The 14,949-nt window shown below is 43.7% G+C and overlaps 2 protein-coding genes across 2 annotated transcripts in view; both read left to right on the forward strand.

The window, feature by feature from the left end:
* ZER1 (zyg-11 related cell cycle regulator) overlaps positions 1-6,328 on the forward strand; it is a 19,841-nt gene extending 13,513 nt beyond the window's left edge. Inside the window, exons 14-16 of the mRNA XM_034067953.1 lie at positions 813-910; positions 1,297-1,399; positions 1,971-6,328. Coding sequence (XP_033923844.1) covers positions 813-910; positions 1,297-1,399; positions 1,971-2,028 — 259 coding nt within the window. The 3' untranslated portion in view covers positions 2,029-6,328. The remainder of the gene's footprint in view (positions 1-812; positions 911-1,296; positions 1,400-1,970) is intronic.
* Positions 6,329-8,586: 2,258 nt separating this feature from the next.
* ZDHHC12 (zinc finger DHHC-type palmitoyltransferase 12) lies at positions 8,587-14,173 on the forward strand. The gene is given in 5 exon segments (XM_034067294.1): positions 8,587-8,696; positions 9,020-9,182; positions 10,065-10,140; positions 11,390-11,556; positions 12,171-14,173. Coding segments are annotated over 5 exon segments (801 nt in total). The 5' UTR covers positions 8,587-8,611; the 3' UTR covers positions 12,481-14,173.
* Positions 14,174-14,949: the final 776 nt, after the last annotated feature.

The raw sequence follows: 14,949 nt of genomic DNA on the forward strand, positions 1-14,949 counted from the left end.
AAAGGAGAAGGATCCTCAGGGACATACTCTGTAGTGAGGGTTTTACACCTTCCTTTGAAATGTGTTACACAAGCTGCTGAAATTAAGACACCTGGCCTGGCACTTCCTATGAGAGAAGTGTGGGAGCCCAAAAGAGTTTCTCCTGTGTGTTTCTGGTGAAATTACATAGCCCAGGAAACATGATCTGTTTGTCTGGGACTGCTTAAGTATTTTTCTGCTAGGCTGTTGTCATTTGTGCCTTCTTAAAGTCTGTTTGCTTCTGAAAGTCACATGGATTGCTGTTAGCTTTCACTGTTCTCTGGGAGACACAGTTCCCAGAAATCCCTTCAAGGGTTAATACAACTGGTAGAATCCTCCAAAGTCCTTCCTGTAAGAGGGTATCAGGTACTCTGAATTGCCTTTAGTGCCTGGCAGGGATCCAGAACAAATGGCATTCCAATGCCTGCTCTACAGTATCAACACATTATTGTGGTCAGAAAAACCACAGCAACTACTGCATGCAAGCAGCCCCTCTACAGATCAGTGCTGGTGAGCTTCAGCTGTTGTGAGGAAATAACTCACAGAGGATAGAAATCAGGTCTTGCAGCTATTTATCCAGGCAGCATGTTTATGCTAAAGAAGTAGAGCCTGTAAGCCAGCCAGTATTGCCATGTGACACAGACCTCATCATCAATGCCAGAATCTTTGACATGCCAGTGGATTTATTGCTATGGTGTCTGTGAACACCCAAGTTTTTGTTGCTTGAAGTATCAGGAGTGCTGACAGAAGCAGCTCTTGGTATTTCTAACAACTTCTGCGATATTTCTGTGCAGGTCTTTTGAACCAATCCTTCGACTTCTTCCACAAGGGATCTCCCCAGTCAGCCAGCACTGGGCTACCTGGGCACTGTATAACCTGGTCTCTGTCTACCGTAAGTTCCCTTTTTGAAATCACATCCACTGCACTGGAAGAGCTGAGGGTTTGGATCTGAGCTTGTTAGAAAAGGTCTTCCCACTTCAGTGATGTCAGTAGAGAGAACAGTCTTTGAATGATGCAGGAATGTCCAGGCAGAACAAAGCCAAACAAGAAACAATGAGACTTAGTGTGTAGGAAATTCCTTCAATATTTCGATCCTTCTGGTCATGCTCTTACATTCTCAGCCATTTTTTGTCTGTTGTTTTGCACCTCTAGCAGGCTAGCTCCATGATAAAGAAGTTTTATATGTTCTTGGGCCACAGGTTTTCCCTTTCCCTCCTGCCACCCTTTTACTACTTTTGTGAAGGTTCACAATGACCAGTTTTATTCTTTTCTCTGCAGCTGACAAGTACTGCCCACTGCTGATCAAAGAAGGTGGGATCCCTCTTCTGAAGGACATGATTAAAATGGCCTCAGCACGGCAAGAGACCAAGGAAATGGCCCGGTAGGAAACCAGTGTGCTACTATCAGACATTCACTTTAGCTAGGCTTTTTTCTTCCACATCAAGTAAGGCTACCAAAGAATGGCCTATATTGATGTGTGCGAGGGGCAAGAAGTGAACACAAGAGAAGGGTAGGGGAAAGAGGATGAAAACAGAAGACTAGAGAGGTGTTTGTAGATGGGAAATACACACAGATTGTACCAGGCAAATTTGTTATAGGAGTGGCTTGTCAGACAGTGGAGCCCCAGAGCTAATAGCATCTCTTACACCAATGGTCTCCAGCCGTCACTACTCACCATACTTGTGTGGGCTCCATGTATCCAGAATCATGCATGGATCTGGCCACTGAACTTCCAAAGGGAGGAACTGGGAGCTCTGAGCTACATTTGTGGAGTACACTGGGTTTGACACAGATGTTGTTTGATGGGTAGCCTAGAAGAGACTGCCTGCTGCAAATCATACACATTACATAGAGATGGAGTTGTGGGACAGCAGTGTAAGAACTGTCCCACAACTGTCATGCAATAAGCTTTAAACTAAACCCTCTCTCCCTGTCCTTTTTTTTATCCATAGGAAAGTTATAGAGCACTGCAGTAACTTTAAGGAGGAGAACATGGACACTTCCAGATAGAGGCAATCCTCTAACGCCTCATGCCAGCACTGTATCCAGCTTCTCTCTAATTCACTGTATATAGGGAGGACTCTTTCTTACCAACACACCTGTTGGAAGGAAACTTTATGTGTGTGTGTGAGACCCTCAGTAGATGAAGGTGAACTGGGGAGGGGGGGGAGGGACTTTTTGCACAACAAAATGCTTTCCTTAAATTAGTCGACTTTTTTTTGTTATGAAGTTTCAGGTTGAAGTTCTGTGTGTATGATTTCTGTACAAAAAGAAAACGACAAAAAAAAGCAAAGACAACTACACTATGTATCTTTTAACCTTTTTATTTTAGACCACACAGAGCCTCAGATGACCATGAGCTTGAAGACCTACTTGTGTGATCACTAGTGTGACGTTTTTATTTCCCTCTTTTTAGAAAATTCCCTTTTGCTGTATTGCATGAGGTCCTGTCATGTCTGCAAGAACACCAGTCCCGAATTGGCACTGGCTGCTCAGTGGGGCTGCAGGCAGCAATGAGTTACTTATTTGGTTAGAGATGTTGGGGGACACAGTATCAGAGAATTATAGTAAAAGAACAGACCTTTGTAGTGTTAATTATAAAGGGAGGAAATGAAGATCTTTCAAGTTAATTCACTCCCTTAAGGGTTTTTACAGAAGACTCACATTAATGGAAGCATTGCTAACTGTATGTGGGTCATTCGAAGTAAAACATTCCCATTAAAGTCAAGAGGCCTGGTTTGTCCCCTCTGGCAGTACAGTGGGATCTGCCAGCCCAGCTAGCCTCAAGACCAGGAATGACCAGTAAAACCATTTAGATATTCTTGACTACACAGAGCTTTTCTCTCTAAGGGAGCCTGTGCAACAAGGAACAAGGTTTGTTCACAAAGGGCTACACATCTTCATTCAGGTCCTTCACCACCTTTTTACTTCTGTTCTGTTTTATAGGGAAGGGCTACAAATGCCAGAGACAGTATTTCCGCTCTGCATGATAAGATCTACTAGTCCAGAGTGGTATGAACCACTTGTGCAAGTCCTAGTAATGTACTGGAGCTCTGCTCTCCCTCAGTCTGCATCAGTGCAAGTTATCTCCCTTTATAGGAAGCTTACTGCAGCACAGAGGGTGTAACTGGAGGTGCCAAACAACCCTCCAGAGACTGGAGAGTCTCCAGGCACCCTAAGGAGAATAGTCCCATGAAATAGCACCTCTTGTTGCACCCCAACATATTTCTCCTATTCTGGGAAGCAGAAGGCTCTATCCTTACCTGACTATCACTTACCAGCGCAGTCCCGCTCGCATCAGCAGCATTATTCCAACTGATACAGTGTAGGTGAGAGGAGAGTCCCGCTGAGGTTGTCTTCACCCAGCAGGCTCTGTATCTCTAAAGGCTCAAGAAACCACAGGCTGAGGCTTGTCTTGCAGCTGGGCACTCAACAACACACTCAACAAAGGGCAATCTCTGACTAGAGCCTTCCGCTTGCCACAGTTCTCTCATGAATCTTCTCTTAGGAAAGATTCAGGAAAGAGCCCATGTCTGGCAGCAGTAAGAGGAGGCCACAGCCACACATGTTCAGACATTTCAGGCCTCAGCACAGTAACCTTCGCTGCTCTCTTCCCTTGTATACATTGCTCTCAGATTTGACTCGCTGCTATGAGGTTCTTCTAATGCTCAGAGTTAATGTTGTCATTGCTGAGCACGTTATAGACAGATCCTAGATACACAAACTGACACTTTAAATGACACAACACAGCTGCCCTGGACAGGTTTACTTTTTCTGCCAATATGGTGTTATTCAATGTCTTTTTAACCATACGTCATTTGTTTTGGTATTGTGAGATCTGTACTTTTTTCTTTTAAGTATTTTTCAAACTTATATATATTTTTGTGTCACTTTGGAATTGTTTTCATATGGTTTGCAAAACTTGACAAATTATACTTTGTTTTTTTGCATTTGTTTGAATGAAATGTATTTTCCTCTCTGTCATTCCTGTTCCCCAAGGATTTGTGTCCCTGTGAGCTTTGAGACAGGGAAGCTTATTTCAAGGTCTGTTTTCTGTGTAACATTTACTAATCTTCCTTCTAGATGCAAACCTAAGAGGGGAGTCAGGCTTTGCTCATTCTCCATTTAGTGCTGCTGACCTTCTGAAGTTGCTTCATGTGACAGTGCCACCCACTAAGCCTTCCTCCTTTCTAATGCCCATATAGTGAAAGCTCCTACCATTAAAGTCTTGAATCACTTGACAAAACCCGTGGAGATTAATGGAGTCAGGTCAGGCTGACAGAAAAGCTTAGTTTTCTGAATTCTGCCACTGAGCCCAGGGGAAGGGGGAGGTGTAACTGCTCTGTAATAGCCAGCGACACATAAGATTTTGAGTCAGGCCACCAGCAAAATAAGTTCCTGAGATAGCATTTTAAATGAAATAGCATCCCTGTTATAGTCAGGTGAGCTTTGGCTACAAGCTTCCATGTCTTCAAGCCAAAGGACTTTGTGAGATGAAAAACAACATTTCCCTTTCAGTAAGGAGGAAAGGAGAGAAAGGTATCCTCTGAATAGCTGAGCATAATCCAAGAATTCCTAGAATTGGAAGTTTAAAACTAGTTTGTACCTCAGTTTTTCTAACTGAAAGCACAGGAGCTGTTGCACCCTGGGCATATTGCATGTACCATGATCCAAAAGCACTTTTTGGAGGCAAAGAGGTGTTAATTACTCAGGGCAGAACAGGGTAATTATCTGCAGCCATCACACCAATATTCTGTAAAGGATGGGAGGGCAAAGTGGCTGATTTTTTTATGAAGGTCTAATGTAAAAGAGAAAGTTGCATACCCTGAAATGTTTGACTGTTAGAGAAGCCTCTCAGGCCTTCTGGCTTTGCTGGAGCAAAGGAATGAACCTGGAGACTTCAACTCCATGCAGAATTACAGAGCCAAGAACCAACCCTGCCTAGAAAACTAGAACAAAATCTCTGTCAAATGAGAATTCAGCTGCAGAGAAGTTCACAGTGTGTAAACATGTGGCAGAGGAGCTCCTCATGCTCTGTAGCTGTTGTCCTGTTCTGCCTATTCTTCATGTTCTCACTACATTTCCTTTAATATTCAGAAGCATGGCAAACAGAGCACAAACACAACTCAGTAGCTCTCTGCAGAGACAATGCCATCAAAGGAACCCTCTACCTTGATTGTATGTAGTTTCTATCCCGGTTGGAGGATGCCTTCATGGTTCAGTAGCCCAAGTCAATGACTTGGCCAAGTCAAAGTCCTCAACATGCAGAGTGTCAAGTGTCTGCTGTTTTCTCTGCAATAGATAAGAAAGCAAATTAGTGGGCAGCCTTCCACAAGTGCTTCCATTTTACAGGATCTGTGGGAGGAACTGCTTATAAGGATTGGCATCTACTTGTAGAAAGTTGAGCACTCAGCAGCACTTTCTTATTTAGTCCAAGCCAAGAGAGTTTAGCCCTGATTCTTGTGGCAATTAGTAACATTGCAGATAATTCATCTGCCCCATCTGTATGATGGCTGCTATCACCTTGCACCTGCTAGATGAAATGATCTGTTCAGCACAATCCTATCCAGCTTATCCCTTTGGTTGGAGTTCTGCTGCAGGCACTTTAGTCTCTATGAAAGATAAGGGGAAAGAAAAGTCTTGGAGCTCTGAGCTTAGTCCCCTCTCATCACTTGAACGCAATAATTACCCACAGGAGAAGAGCTGTATGGGCACTGCATTCAGGCATTGCTCCATAGAAATGACTTTTTCTTGAGACTGTGTAGGGAGGAGCTGCAGCAGCTCAGGTGTTAGAGGGGAGCTTGTGCTAGAAAAAGAGAATTAAAAGTAGGGAAATAGCTGGTCTCCACAACAGCCATCTGTAAGAAGCATAGAGGGTAACAGTAGTCAGGAATGGATGAAAAGCAACATGGGGGCTGAATGAGAAGACAGCACTTAAAAGGAATGAGGGAGATCTGCTGACCTGAAACACTTCTTTAGCAGACTATGTTTTGATTTCATCAAATTGTCACTGGTTCTCTCTCTAATTCTTTTCTTGTTTAAAAAGAAAAAAAATTTTTAAGCTAACCAAATGTGTATTTCCTTGTTTTGCTTCAAGAAAGTAACCTCAGTTATAATGAGCAAGTGTCTGCTTTTACTCTATCCATTGACCTGCCTGATGTTGAAAGGCCTGGTTCAAATGTTTGTACATGGTGAAACCAAGCAAAAAAATAATAATGCACAACTGTTGCTTCCTTACAATTCTGAATGAATTAACTTTTCTGTTGTATCCATTGGATACCCGCTGTGTATTAAACCTAGTGCTTAACAATGTCTTCTTCTTTTGGTCTATGAATGTGGTTCATTTAGGTATGTTACTGCTCCATTTGCTGTCATGTGTTTAATTGCAAATGAAAGGAACTGCCATGTGTTGATGATGCAGTTCAGTGCCTTTTCCTTTCATCACTCCAAGGGTACAATAACTGTTTGTCCATAGAAAACAGGCATGGAGGGAGTATTGTTATGAAATACGGGAGAGAAGGAAAAAAATCAGAACAATATTTGTCCGTGCATATTGCCTCTGAACTCTGGAACAGATTTGTGGCTTGCATTCCACAGCCTAAGCTTTGTAAGTGGGCAGAAGCTGAGTACTTAAGACTGCGACTTAAAACAATCAATCAGCTTTAAGGCTGGTGTGAATTTCTTCTTATGGCTCTGGTCCTGCAAGGGATCAACTACCAGTTAATTCAATGGTCAATGTAAACTCTAAAGGATCACACTCTGGCTGGCTGAAGGAGGAATCATGTGAAACTGAACTGCCTCTGGAAGCTGATAACGTACCATGTTGTAAGAGTAGAAAGAGATGCTTCCAGCTTCCAGGAGCATGAAATTCCTACCTGGAATGCCGCAAGAACCTAGATTCTCCACTCAAACTGACTAGTAGAGACTTTCTGGAGCTAAGCCTGATTTCAACTGGTCATTTAGGTTGAAACCCTTAAGGCAGAGGTGAGCTCTGATCTCTGTAAGCCAGAACTCTAACATGCACCAAATTGTTTTAATCACAAAGAGAGAGAATACATTCCTTAGGACAGAGCTTTCTAGAACATAAGAATGTTTCTACTTTCAAGTGGGTAATATTGTTACTACGCAAACTGCCTTCACTATGCTTTAAAATTTTCACCTCTCTGCAAAGAACAGAAAGACGCTACCCACCTTCTCTTGGTGTTTGTAGATGGAGCCTGATGGTGCTGTTCTGAGCTTCCTACTGTTTTGCAAGGTTTCCTTTGCAACTCAAGGAAGGGAAAGGTTTTCAGGATATTTAAAGCAGGCAGAGAGTAGCAGGGCCACCTCACATACAAAGTGAGGTTTGACAAGCCCTGATGCAGTCTATGAGGTGTCTGAGGGAGGATTTTTGTATGGTTTGCATTTACCTAGAACAAAAAAAGAAAGCAAAAGGATTTGAATGACTGTTGGAAATGTAAACTACGTTTTTCATTAACATTTCAACACAGCTGTCTTGCCTAAACCATTTTAAGCCAGGTGCTTTCCTGGAATCAGCAGGTGGCCACTGACTCAAAAAGACCAAATCAAGAATACCCCCCTTGTGGTCAAACAATACCAAGGAGTCTGATAGGTTTTAAGTTTAAATGTGCAAATAATGTGATTTTTCTCTCAAAAATTTTACTGGGAAAGAAGGTAACAACCTCAGCAAGATAGATCTGCATTAAAACTGAAGAGTTTATGGAGAAAAATCCTGATTTCAGAACTTCTAGAGGCATGTGATGAGATTCATCTTCATATGTACATTTAAGCTATCATCTTTGCTTTCCTTACTGTTAGCAAGAGATTAAAACCAACACATCTGGGGTGCAATTCAGCTGCTTTCAGATGAGATGGACCATTCTCTAGACAAGCTGGCTTCCCTCTGTTGCTGTCAGGTGAGTCTGCAGACATAGGAATTTAGATCTGCTCCCACCCCAGCAGCCTCCTGCTGAAAGTACGACAAACATTTTACCAGCTAAATGCATTAATCCAGGGAGAACCTCTGTGTTTCTTCCTAGGGGATAGAAATCAACGCGTGAAATAAAGTGGCACGACCAGAGTTCACCCAGACAGCCCCTTGACCCCTTGCCTTTGAGCAGCACACCTCTGTGAGCCTCCTTCTATTGCTCCTATCTGCATCGAGCAGTGTTTGCCTCGGGTTTAACTGTGAGTGCAGGGGAGTTCAAGCAGCGTCACTGCCCTCAAGGGCAGGCCCTGCGCTCCTCGTAGTACTTACAGTCACAACACCCGGCTGGGGACAGAGGGACTGCGCGGATCCCGGGGTTCAGGGTGGGAGGACAGGAGCGAAGGGAGCTGAAGGAGGTGGAGGGCCAGAGTACAGGCCTGTGAGGGGAAGGAAGGCGGCCGGGAGGCTGCAAGTGCAAGGGGGAGGAAACAGACCCTGCTTCCCATTCAGGGGAGCCGAGTTCGAGGTGCCGGTAACGGCCCAGGCCACCTCAGAGCACGCTGGGAGGACAGCACCGGCTCCGCAGCGGAGGCCCGGTCCTCGGGGCAGTGCCTGCCGCAGGCACCGCCCTCGGGAGCCGCCCGCCCGTCCGGGCCTGCGGGCGCCATGGGAGCCGGGCGGCTGTGGGTGCGGGTGGCACACACGGCCCTCAGCAGTGCAATGGCGCTGGGGCTGCTCCTGCACCGCACAGGTGAGGCGGGGCCGCCGCGGCCCTCCCGTAGCCGGGCCCGGGGCGCTGCCGGCCGAGGGCTGGGCCAGGCCCGCCCCTGAGCGGAGGAGGCTGCGGCCTGGGCTCGGGCTGCGCCCGGGGGTGTGTGGGTGTTCTCTGCCCTGCCTCGGTCTCTGGGCCCTCGGGCGGCCCTGAGGGCAGAGAGGAACCCGTGGAGCTCTCGGGAGCCCCTACCGTTACGGGCCTGTTCCATTCCTCCTCCCGTAGGGGTGCGGGAAGCCTTTGTTAAGGGCAGAGAGAAGAGCCCTAAAGGGTTCACAAGGAAGCTCTGCTCTCCTTTTCAGATCTGCAAAAGCAAGAGGAGCGCGGGGAGCTGCTGCAGCCGCTGATCTTCCTGTCGCTGGTTTTGTGCTCGATCCTGCTGTACTTCAGGGTGTCTCTCATGGACCCAGGTTTTGTTAAGGCTGAAGAAGAAGAGAAGGTATAGCACTTCGTGAATTGAAGAAAGTGGTGAGGCTGTAACATCTATAGGCTTTTCTTTTGTTTCCTCACTCTATTAGCTAAGAACAATGTTTCTGTTGCACTTGGCTTAAAGGAAACATACATGGACCACTGGGGATCAGGATGGATAGTGTCCAAATCATATTCTGTGACAGCAGTAGGGTTCATAGGCTGTAGGTGTGTCTTTTACACCACATCCCGGTTCTAAATGCACTGTGCCATTTGAGCACAAGTACTCTCACATCAGAGGCTGCAGTACTCTACGGAATGTATACATGATCTGGTTTATGCAAACTACTGCTAAGTGGTACAAGTGCAAAAAACCAAATGGCAGGCTTGGAAGAAAGTGTTCTCTGCAGCTCTGTTGAACTGTGTATAGATTTGTTGGCCTCTCAGCAGACATGTACAAGTTACAATAAAGTAAAAAAGATGCAAAGTTTCAGTAACAGAGATAGTCCTACAAATCATGTAGGACAAAAGCATTGTAGGTTTTAATCATTCATCATTGAAGTACATGTTGGCTGTGCTAAGAATAAGTAGCACTGCTTATATTGAAAAGATACCATTATTGTGTTTGAAAGCAAAGTCGAACCTTGTTTTTGTCCTGAAGCATAGCCTCGGGATCAGTGTGGTATCTCACCCACAGTTATTTCTGCCTGTGAGAACATTCTTTTGATGGTTACAGTAGCCTGTTTTCTCTCTCTGTACCTTAACTGTCTGCAGCTCCTGTAGGGACTTGAAGAAATTACTGTTTAACCTTCTTAAAGACAGAGAGAACCAGCACTGCTTAACTATTAACTAAAAGGATACAGACAGCTCAGTCATGCCACAGCAGCAGCACACAAAGCCTCCTTAGTCTCTTTCTCTTTTTTTTTGCAGGCAGACGAGTGAAGAGCAAAGCGTGGTCATACCCCTGGATCCAAGTAATGTTAAGCTGCGGCGCTGTGGTTACTGCATGGTGAAGGTAGGTGTTCATGGGGAAAGCAGGCATTTGTAACACACTAGAAGAGGACGGGATGAGCAATTCTCAAGCTTACGTGTTTTGGCAACCTCTTTGTTCAGCAGGTGTTGCTTTTGTACCATTGCTGCTCACTGCTCAGCGGTTTGGAGGCATGGCAGATCTGATTGATTCTATCAAACGGTCACCTTTCTGCTGAAAAACAGAAAAAATAAACACAACAAGCAAATTGAATTCCAATACAGTTCTGAATTGCAGTGATCCAAAGGAACTGTGTAGCTAAAGATGTAGTCATAGACATTGGCATGTGTGCTGGTTTTCCAAGGCTGAAACAATTCCCTGCTGGCTTACAGAAACAAGGGTCTTCTTTTGCAACATTCTTACTGCCATGTCAGTCAGACCTTACAGTATTGTCAAACAGGTTATTTCGAAGATACTGTGATAAAGGCAGCCAAGCATGACATACAAAAACTGTTGCTATCTCTATTGTTTGGAGACCTAAACACAGCAAAACGTTAGTCTGAGTTGTAAAAGACAGCATGAAGGAAAAATTAGAGCAATTAGATTAGCTCTTAAAATAGTTTGCCTAAAGCCTAGAAAGGCCTGTTTTCACAGTGATGCTTATCAGTTTAATAAAGTCAAGCATTAACCTAGCTTCCATGAATTCCTGAAGAATATCTACCAGGAGAAGTGAGCTTATTACAAGAGGAAAAACTGTCAAGACCCAATTCCCCAGTGCCTTGGGGAACAAATCCTAGGGGGTACTACTTTCATATTCCCTATTCCTAGCACTCGAGTCACTTTCTTGTATGTGTCTTGTGTTCCCCCCAGAAGCAGAGACATTGCAGTCCCATAAGAACATCCCATCCCTGCCCACTTTATTCTACAGTTGTGGTCCTAGCTTTCCACATCAATCCTGAATAAACTGATCAGCTCTAGCTCCCTCTGTTACACACTGAACTTCCTGTAAATAAGTAGATTAAAAAAAAACAGAAAGTATAGCTAGAAGTAGTATGGGAGAATAATTTAATTTGGAACTCACTCATTTGGATCTTTACCAGGGAGATCACAATCCCCTTTAGTTGTCTTAACAGTGTATGTTGTGATGTTATCTCAAAAAAGAGTGCTTCTGGGACAGCACTGCTGTGGAGGAAGGGAGTTTTGCATGATATTCTCTTCTAGCACACTAGCACAACCACAGGAACAGGCGACTGCTAGTGGTTTTCTTCTGTGTTTGTTGGTTTGTGTTTTGCAGCAGCCGATGCGAGCCAGGCACTGCCAGCTGTGCCAGCACTGCGTGCGGCGCTACGACCATCACTGTCCCTGGATTGAGAACTGCATAGGAGAAAAGAATCACCCCTTCTTTATAGTCTACCTGAGCGTGCAGCTTGTCGTGCTGCTGTGGGGAGGTCAGGTTGCTTGGTAAGGCCTTGAGGCAGCAGTCTAACCTCTGAGATGGCTAAATGTTCTGAGGCTCCTAGAGTCCCACTGAAGGGGTTATGGAGAGCAAAGCATTAATTGTAGGCTTTGGATGTTCACCCTCTTTTGCACCCTGGAGCCCTCTAATCTGCCAAGGGACAACACAGCTAAGCAGTAGTTGGCAGCATCTGATAATTTAGGTTTCATATTCATCATTAAGATTTAATTACCAGAATTCATAGCAGTACAAAAGCTGATTTTGCTTAAATTACTCTAATAAGACCTGGGTTTACAAATCCAAGTACTGGAAACACCAACAGGGTTTCAGCCTGTTCAGAAGTTAACCAAAGATGATTGTCTCAGCTGTCAGGGGAACCAGTATCTTTTAAACTTCTTAGATACTAAGTCACTATTGGTGCAGTCTCTTAAGAGTTTATTAACTCTTAAGTAACAGTATATTAACAGTATAATTATAACAGTATATTAACTCTCTGTAGAACACGATTATCAGGAGTTCAGTAGTTATGAACCAACTTATATGTTCCATCAAGGTCGCTTGGCTTATGGAACTAGCTCAACATTTTTAACCATGAATTTATTGCTGTTTGAATTGACAGGTCAGGCCTGTACTTTGAACTGTCCTGGGAGTGGCTGAATCACAACATTTTCCTCCTCACATCCTTTCTCCTGATAGTTGTATTCACCATTGTTGTTGTGCTGCTGCTCATTTCACACCTCTATCTGATCTCATGCAACACTACCACCTGGGAATTCATGTCACATCATCGCATCTCCTACCTGCGACACTCTGAGTTGGAGAATCCCTTTGACCAAGGGGTCATCCTCAATCTCTGGAGATTCTTCTGTTCGTGCCACCTGACTGCATGGGAGAAAATCTATTTTCACAGGAACAATGAGCCTGTCTAGTCACAGCAGCACCTACCTAGTAGAGGGCCAACACATTTCCTGGGTAAAGCTTTGCTAATGCAATTGCTGCTCTTGCCTTCGATGGAACTTCAGTACATCATGAACTGTGCAGCTTATTCCACAACCTGTTCATCCTGCAGATTACACTTCAAGGATAAGTCAGAGTTATTTTTTTTTTACATATGAATAACACTGTTAAGTACTGGTTCTGGGAAGGGCAGCAGAGCTGAGTTCTGGATGGAGCAAAGGTCTCCCTTTAAATTTACTTCCTTTTGTAACTGCATCCATATCTCCCCAGAAGAGACAAATGAACAGTGTGATCATCCACATTCACTTCCCCAAAGCTTTCCTCTTCTTTTGCTGCCAAGGAACAGCAATTACAGCCAAAAACAGCCAGGATCAATATAATTCCTGTGGCCTTTCTTCAGCCTAGTTCTCACTGGGAGAACTGCAGTGCCTTTTGTCAGTAGTGTTAGGCACGTGATAGAAATACTTGAGTCAATATTTGGACAGTCAAAGGCAAATTTCATTTTGACCACATGCCTCAACTTAATGTTTTTTTACAAAGATCTGAGGCTTGAAGAGTGTTAATGTGCATGAGAAACTGCTGTAGAACAGTACATTCAGATTAAGAGATAATTAGCCTGTACTTTTTGATGCCCTGACCAGCTTCCTGAGGGCTTTTTCTCTAAGCTGATGGTGCTGCTAACAACTCACAGACTATTTTTGAATCAACTCAGCAAAGAATGATACCAACATACTTACATACAGAATTCTTTCTGCAGATAACTTCATGCTCAGGCCTTTACTGTAGCTTGTGGGGAAAGAATCAGTAGCAGAGGTGGGTACTTCTTGTCTAGCTCCTGTAACACTGTTGGCAATATTACTACCTCAACATATTAATAAAAATTTATAAAAGAATACCAAGTTTCAGTGCAAGAGGAAAGATTGTAGGTCCTGTGTGTTTCACTGCAGTGAAGGAGTGCTGATTGACAGCCTTTTAGGATAGCAGCAAGCTTACTTGTGTTCCAGTAGAATAAAAGGTCAGACTTCCATAATGTACTAAAGAAAGTATGGGATGACCAATTTTAGCTTTAAAAGTAGAAAAGGCTGTGGTGTGAAGTTTAGTCCTGAGCCTTTTCTGTAAGAAAAACCCCAACAAACCAAAACCAACAACAAAAACAAGCAGCAAAATAGACTTTAACATTAAAATAATTTTGTGCCTTAATTGCCTTGGCTCAGGAAATGCACCAGCTCAAGAGCACATCTCGTGAGCTGGTAGAATGCACTCAGGATTTAAAGGTGATGAGCACTCATGGAAGGACAGTGTAATCACTAACACAGCATGGTAGTCACTAACACAGCATGATAGTCCAAAGGCAGAACAGCATCTCTTTTTTTACTAACTCCAATGCTTCTGATCTGTTTCCAGTCTGGTTAGTTCAGGGTAGAAACTCTTATCAGAGGGAAATCAGAACACTAAGAATTATTTTCATAACAATGGCACATCATCCAGAGAACATCCTGCAGTTTGTGTCAGTGTGGCTCATTGGCCACATCACAATCTCTGGTTCTTCAGGTATCAGTCAGATAAAAGCTCCTCAGCAGATACCACAACTCAGAACACACGGTTTCGCTCTGCTTGGTAATTCTTTTTAGAATGCAACAGGATGGTAATTTACTGTCTTTTTTACTGGATTAAAAAATTAAATATGCCATTTTTGGTTATGCCTCCTTCTTTGAAGCCAAGTTCTAGATTTCACTGTGCTAACAATCCACTTTACTGATCACTTTAGAAAGGCTTTGACCTTAAGAAAAGTCACAAAACACACTGTAGGGGCCAACAGCAAGCCAGGCAGTACTGTTCAAACAAAGGGCAGGAAAATGCATATCCTGCTTTAAAAGGGTCATTAGACTGCAAGGCAGAGCAGGAGGATGAAGGATATTTGAACACGGGGATTTCAGATGCAGTTATAATTGGCTCTGAAAAGATTAAATCTATATTCAGCATGAATTACCTGTTTTGTACAAACATAGCTCTTACCTCTCTGAATTCTTGACCAGCCTTGGCGTAACAGTGACTCTTGATCAGCCTTGACGTGACAACTTACTACCTGCACTGAGCCTTATGTCCATATACAGTACAATCACATTGCTTCAACTTCTACCTCTGTTGGAGACAAACTGAAAGAATAATAGCTGTGTGTTCCCTGTTTGTGATCAATACGATGCTTCATTTCTAGATACTCTTGTGCTACTTTTTTTTTGCCCAACAAGCTAATATTATGAATTTAAGAGGAAAAAAGTATCTTACCAAGCATAATTACAACACATGTTACCAGGCAAAGAAAATCACCTTTAACTTACTGATTTTCCAGTATTCACCCTGTAATTATTTGACTATCCCAACAAAAGATACAGGATACCTATTGATAACATCTGTGGAGAGACAATTTGACTACAGTCATT

The sequence above is a fragment of the Melopsittacus undulatus genome, chromosome 11, assembly GCF_012275295.1.
Source record: "Melopsittacus undulatus isolate bMelUnd1 chromosome 11, bMelUnd1.mat.Z, whole genome shotgun sequence".
NCBI classification, from domain to species: domain Eukaryota; kingdom Metazoa; phylum Chordata; class Aves; order Psittaciformes; family Psittaculidae; genus Melopsittacus; species Melopsittacus undulatus.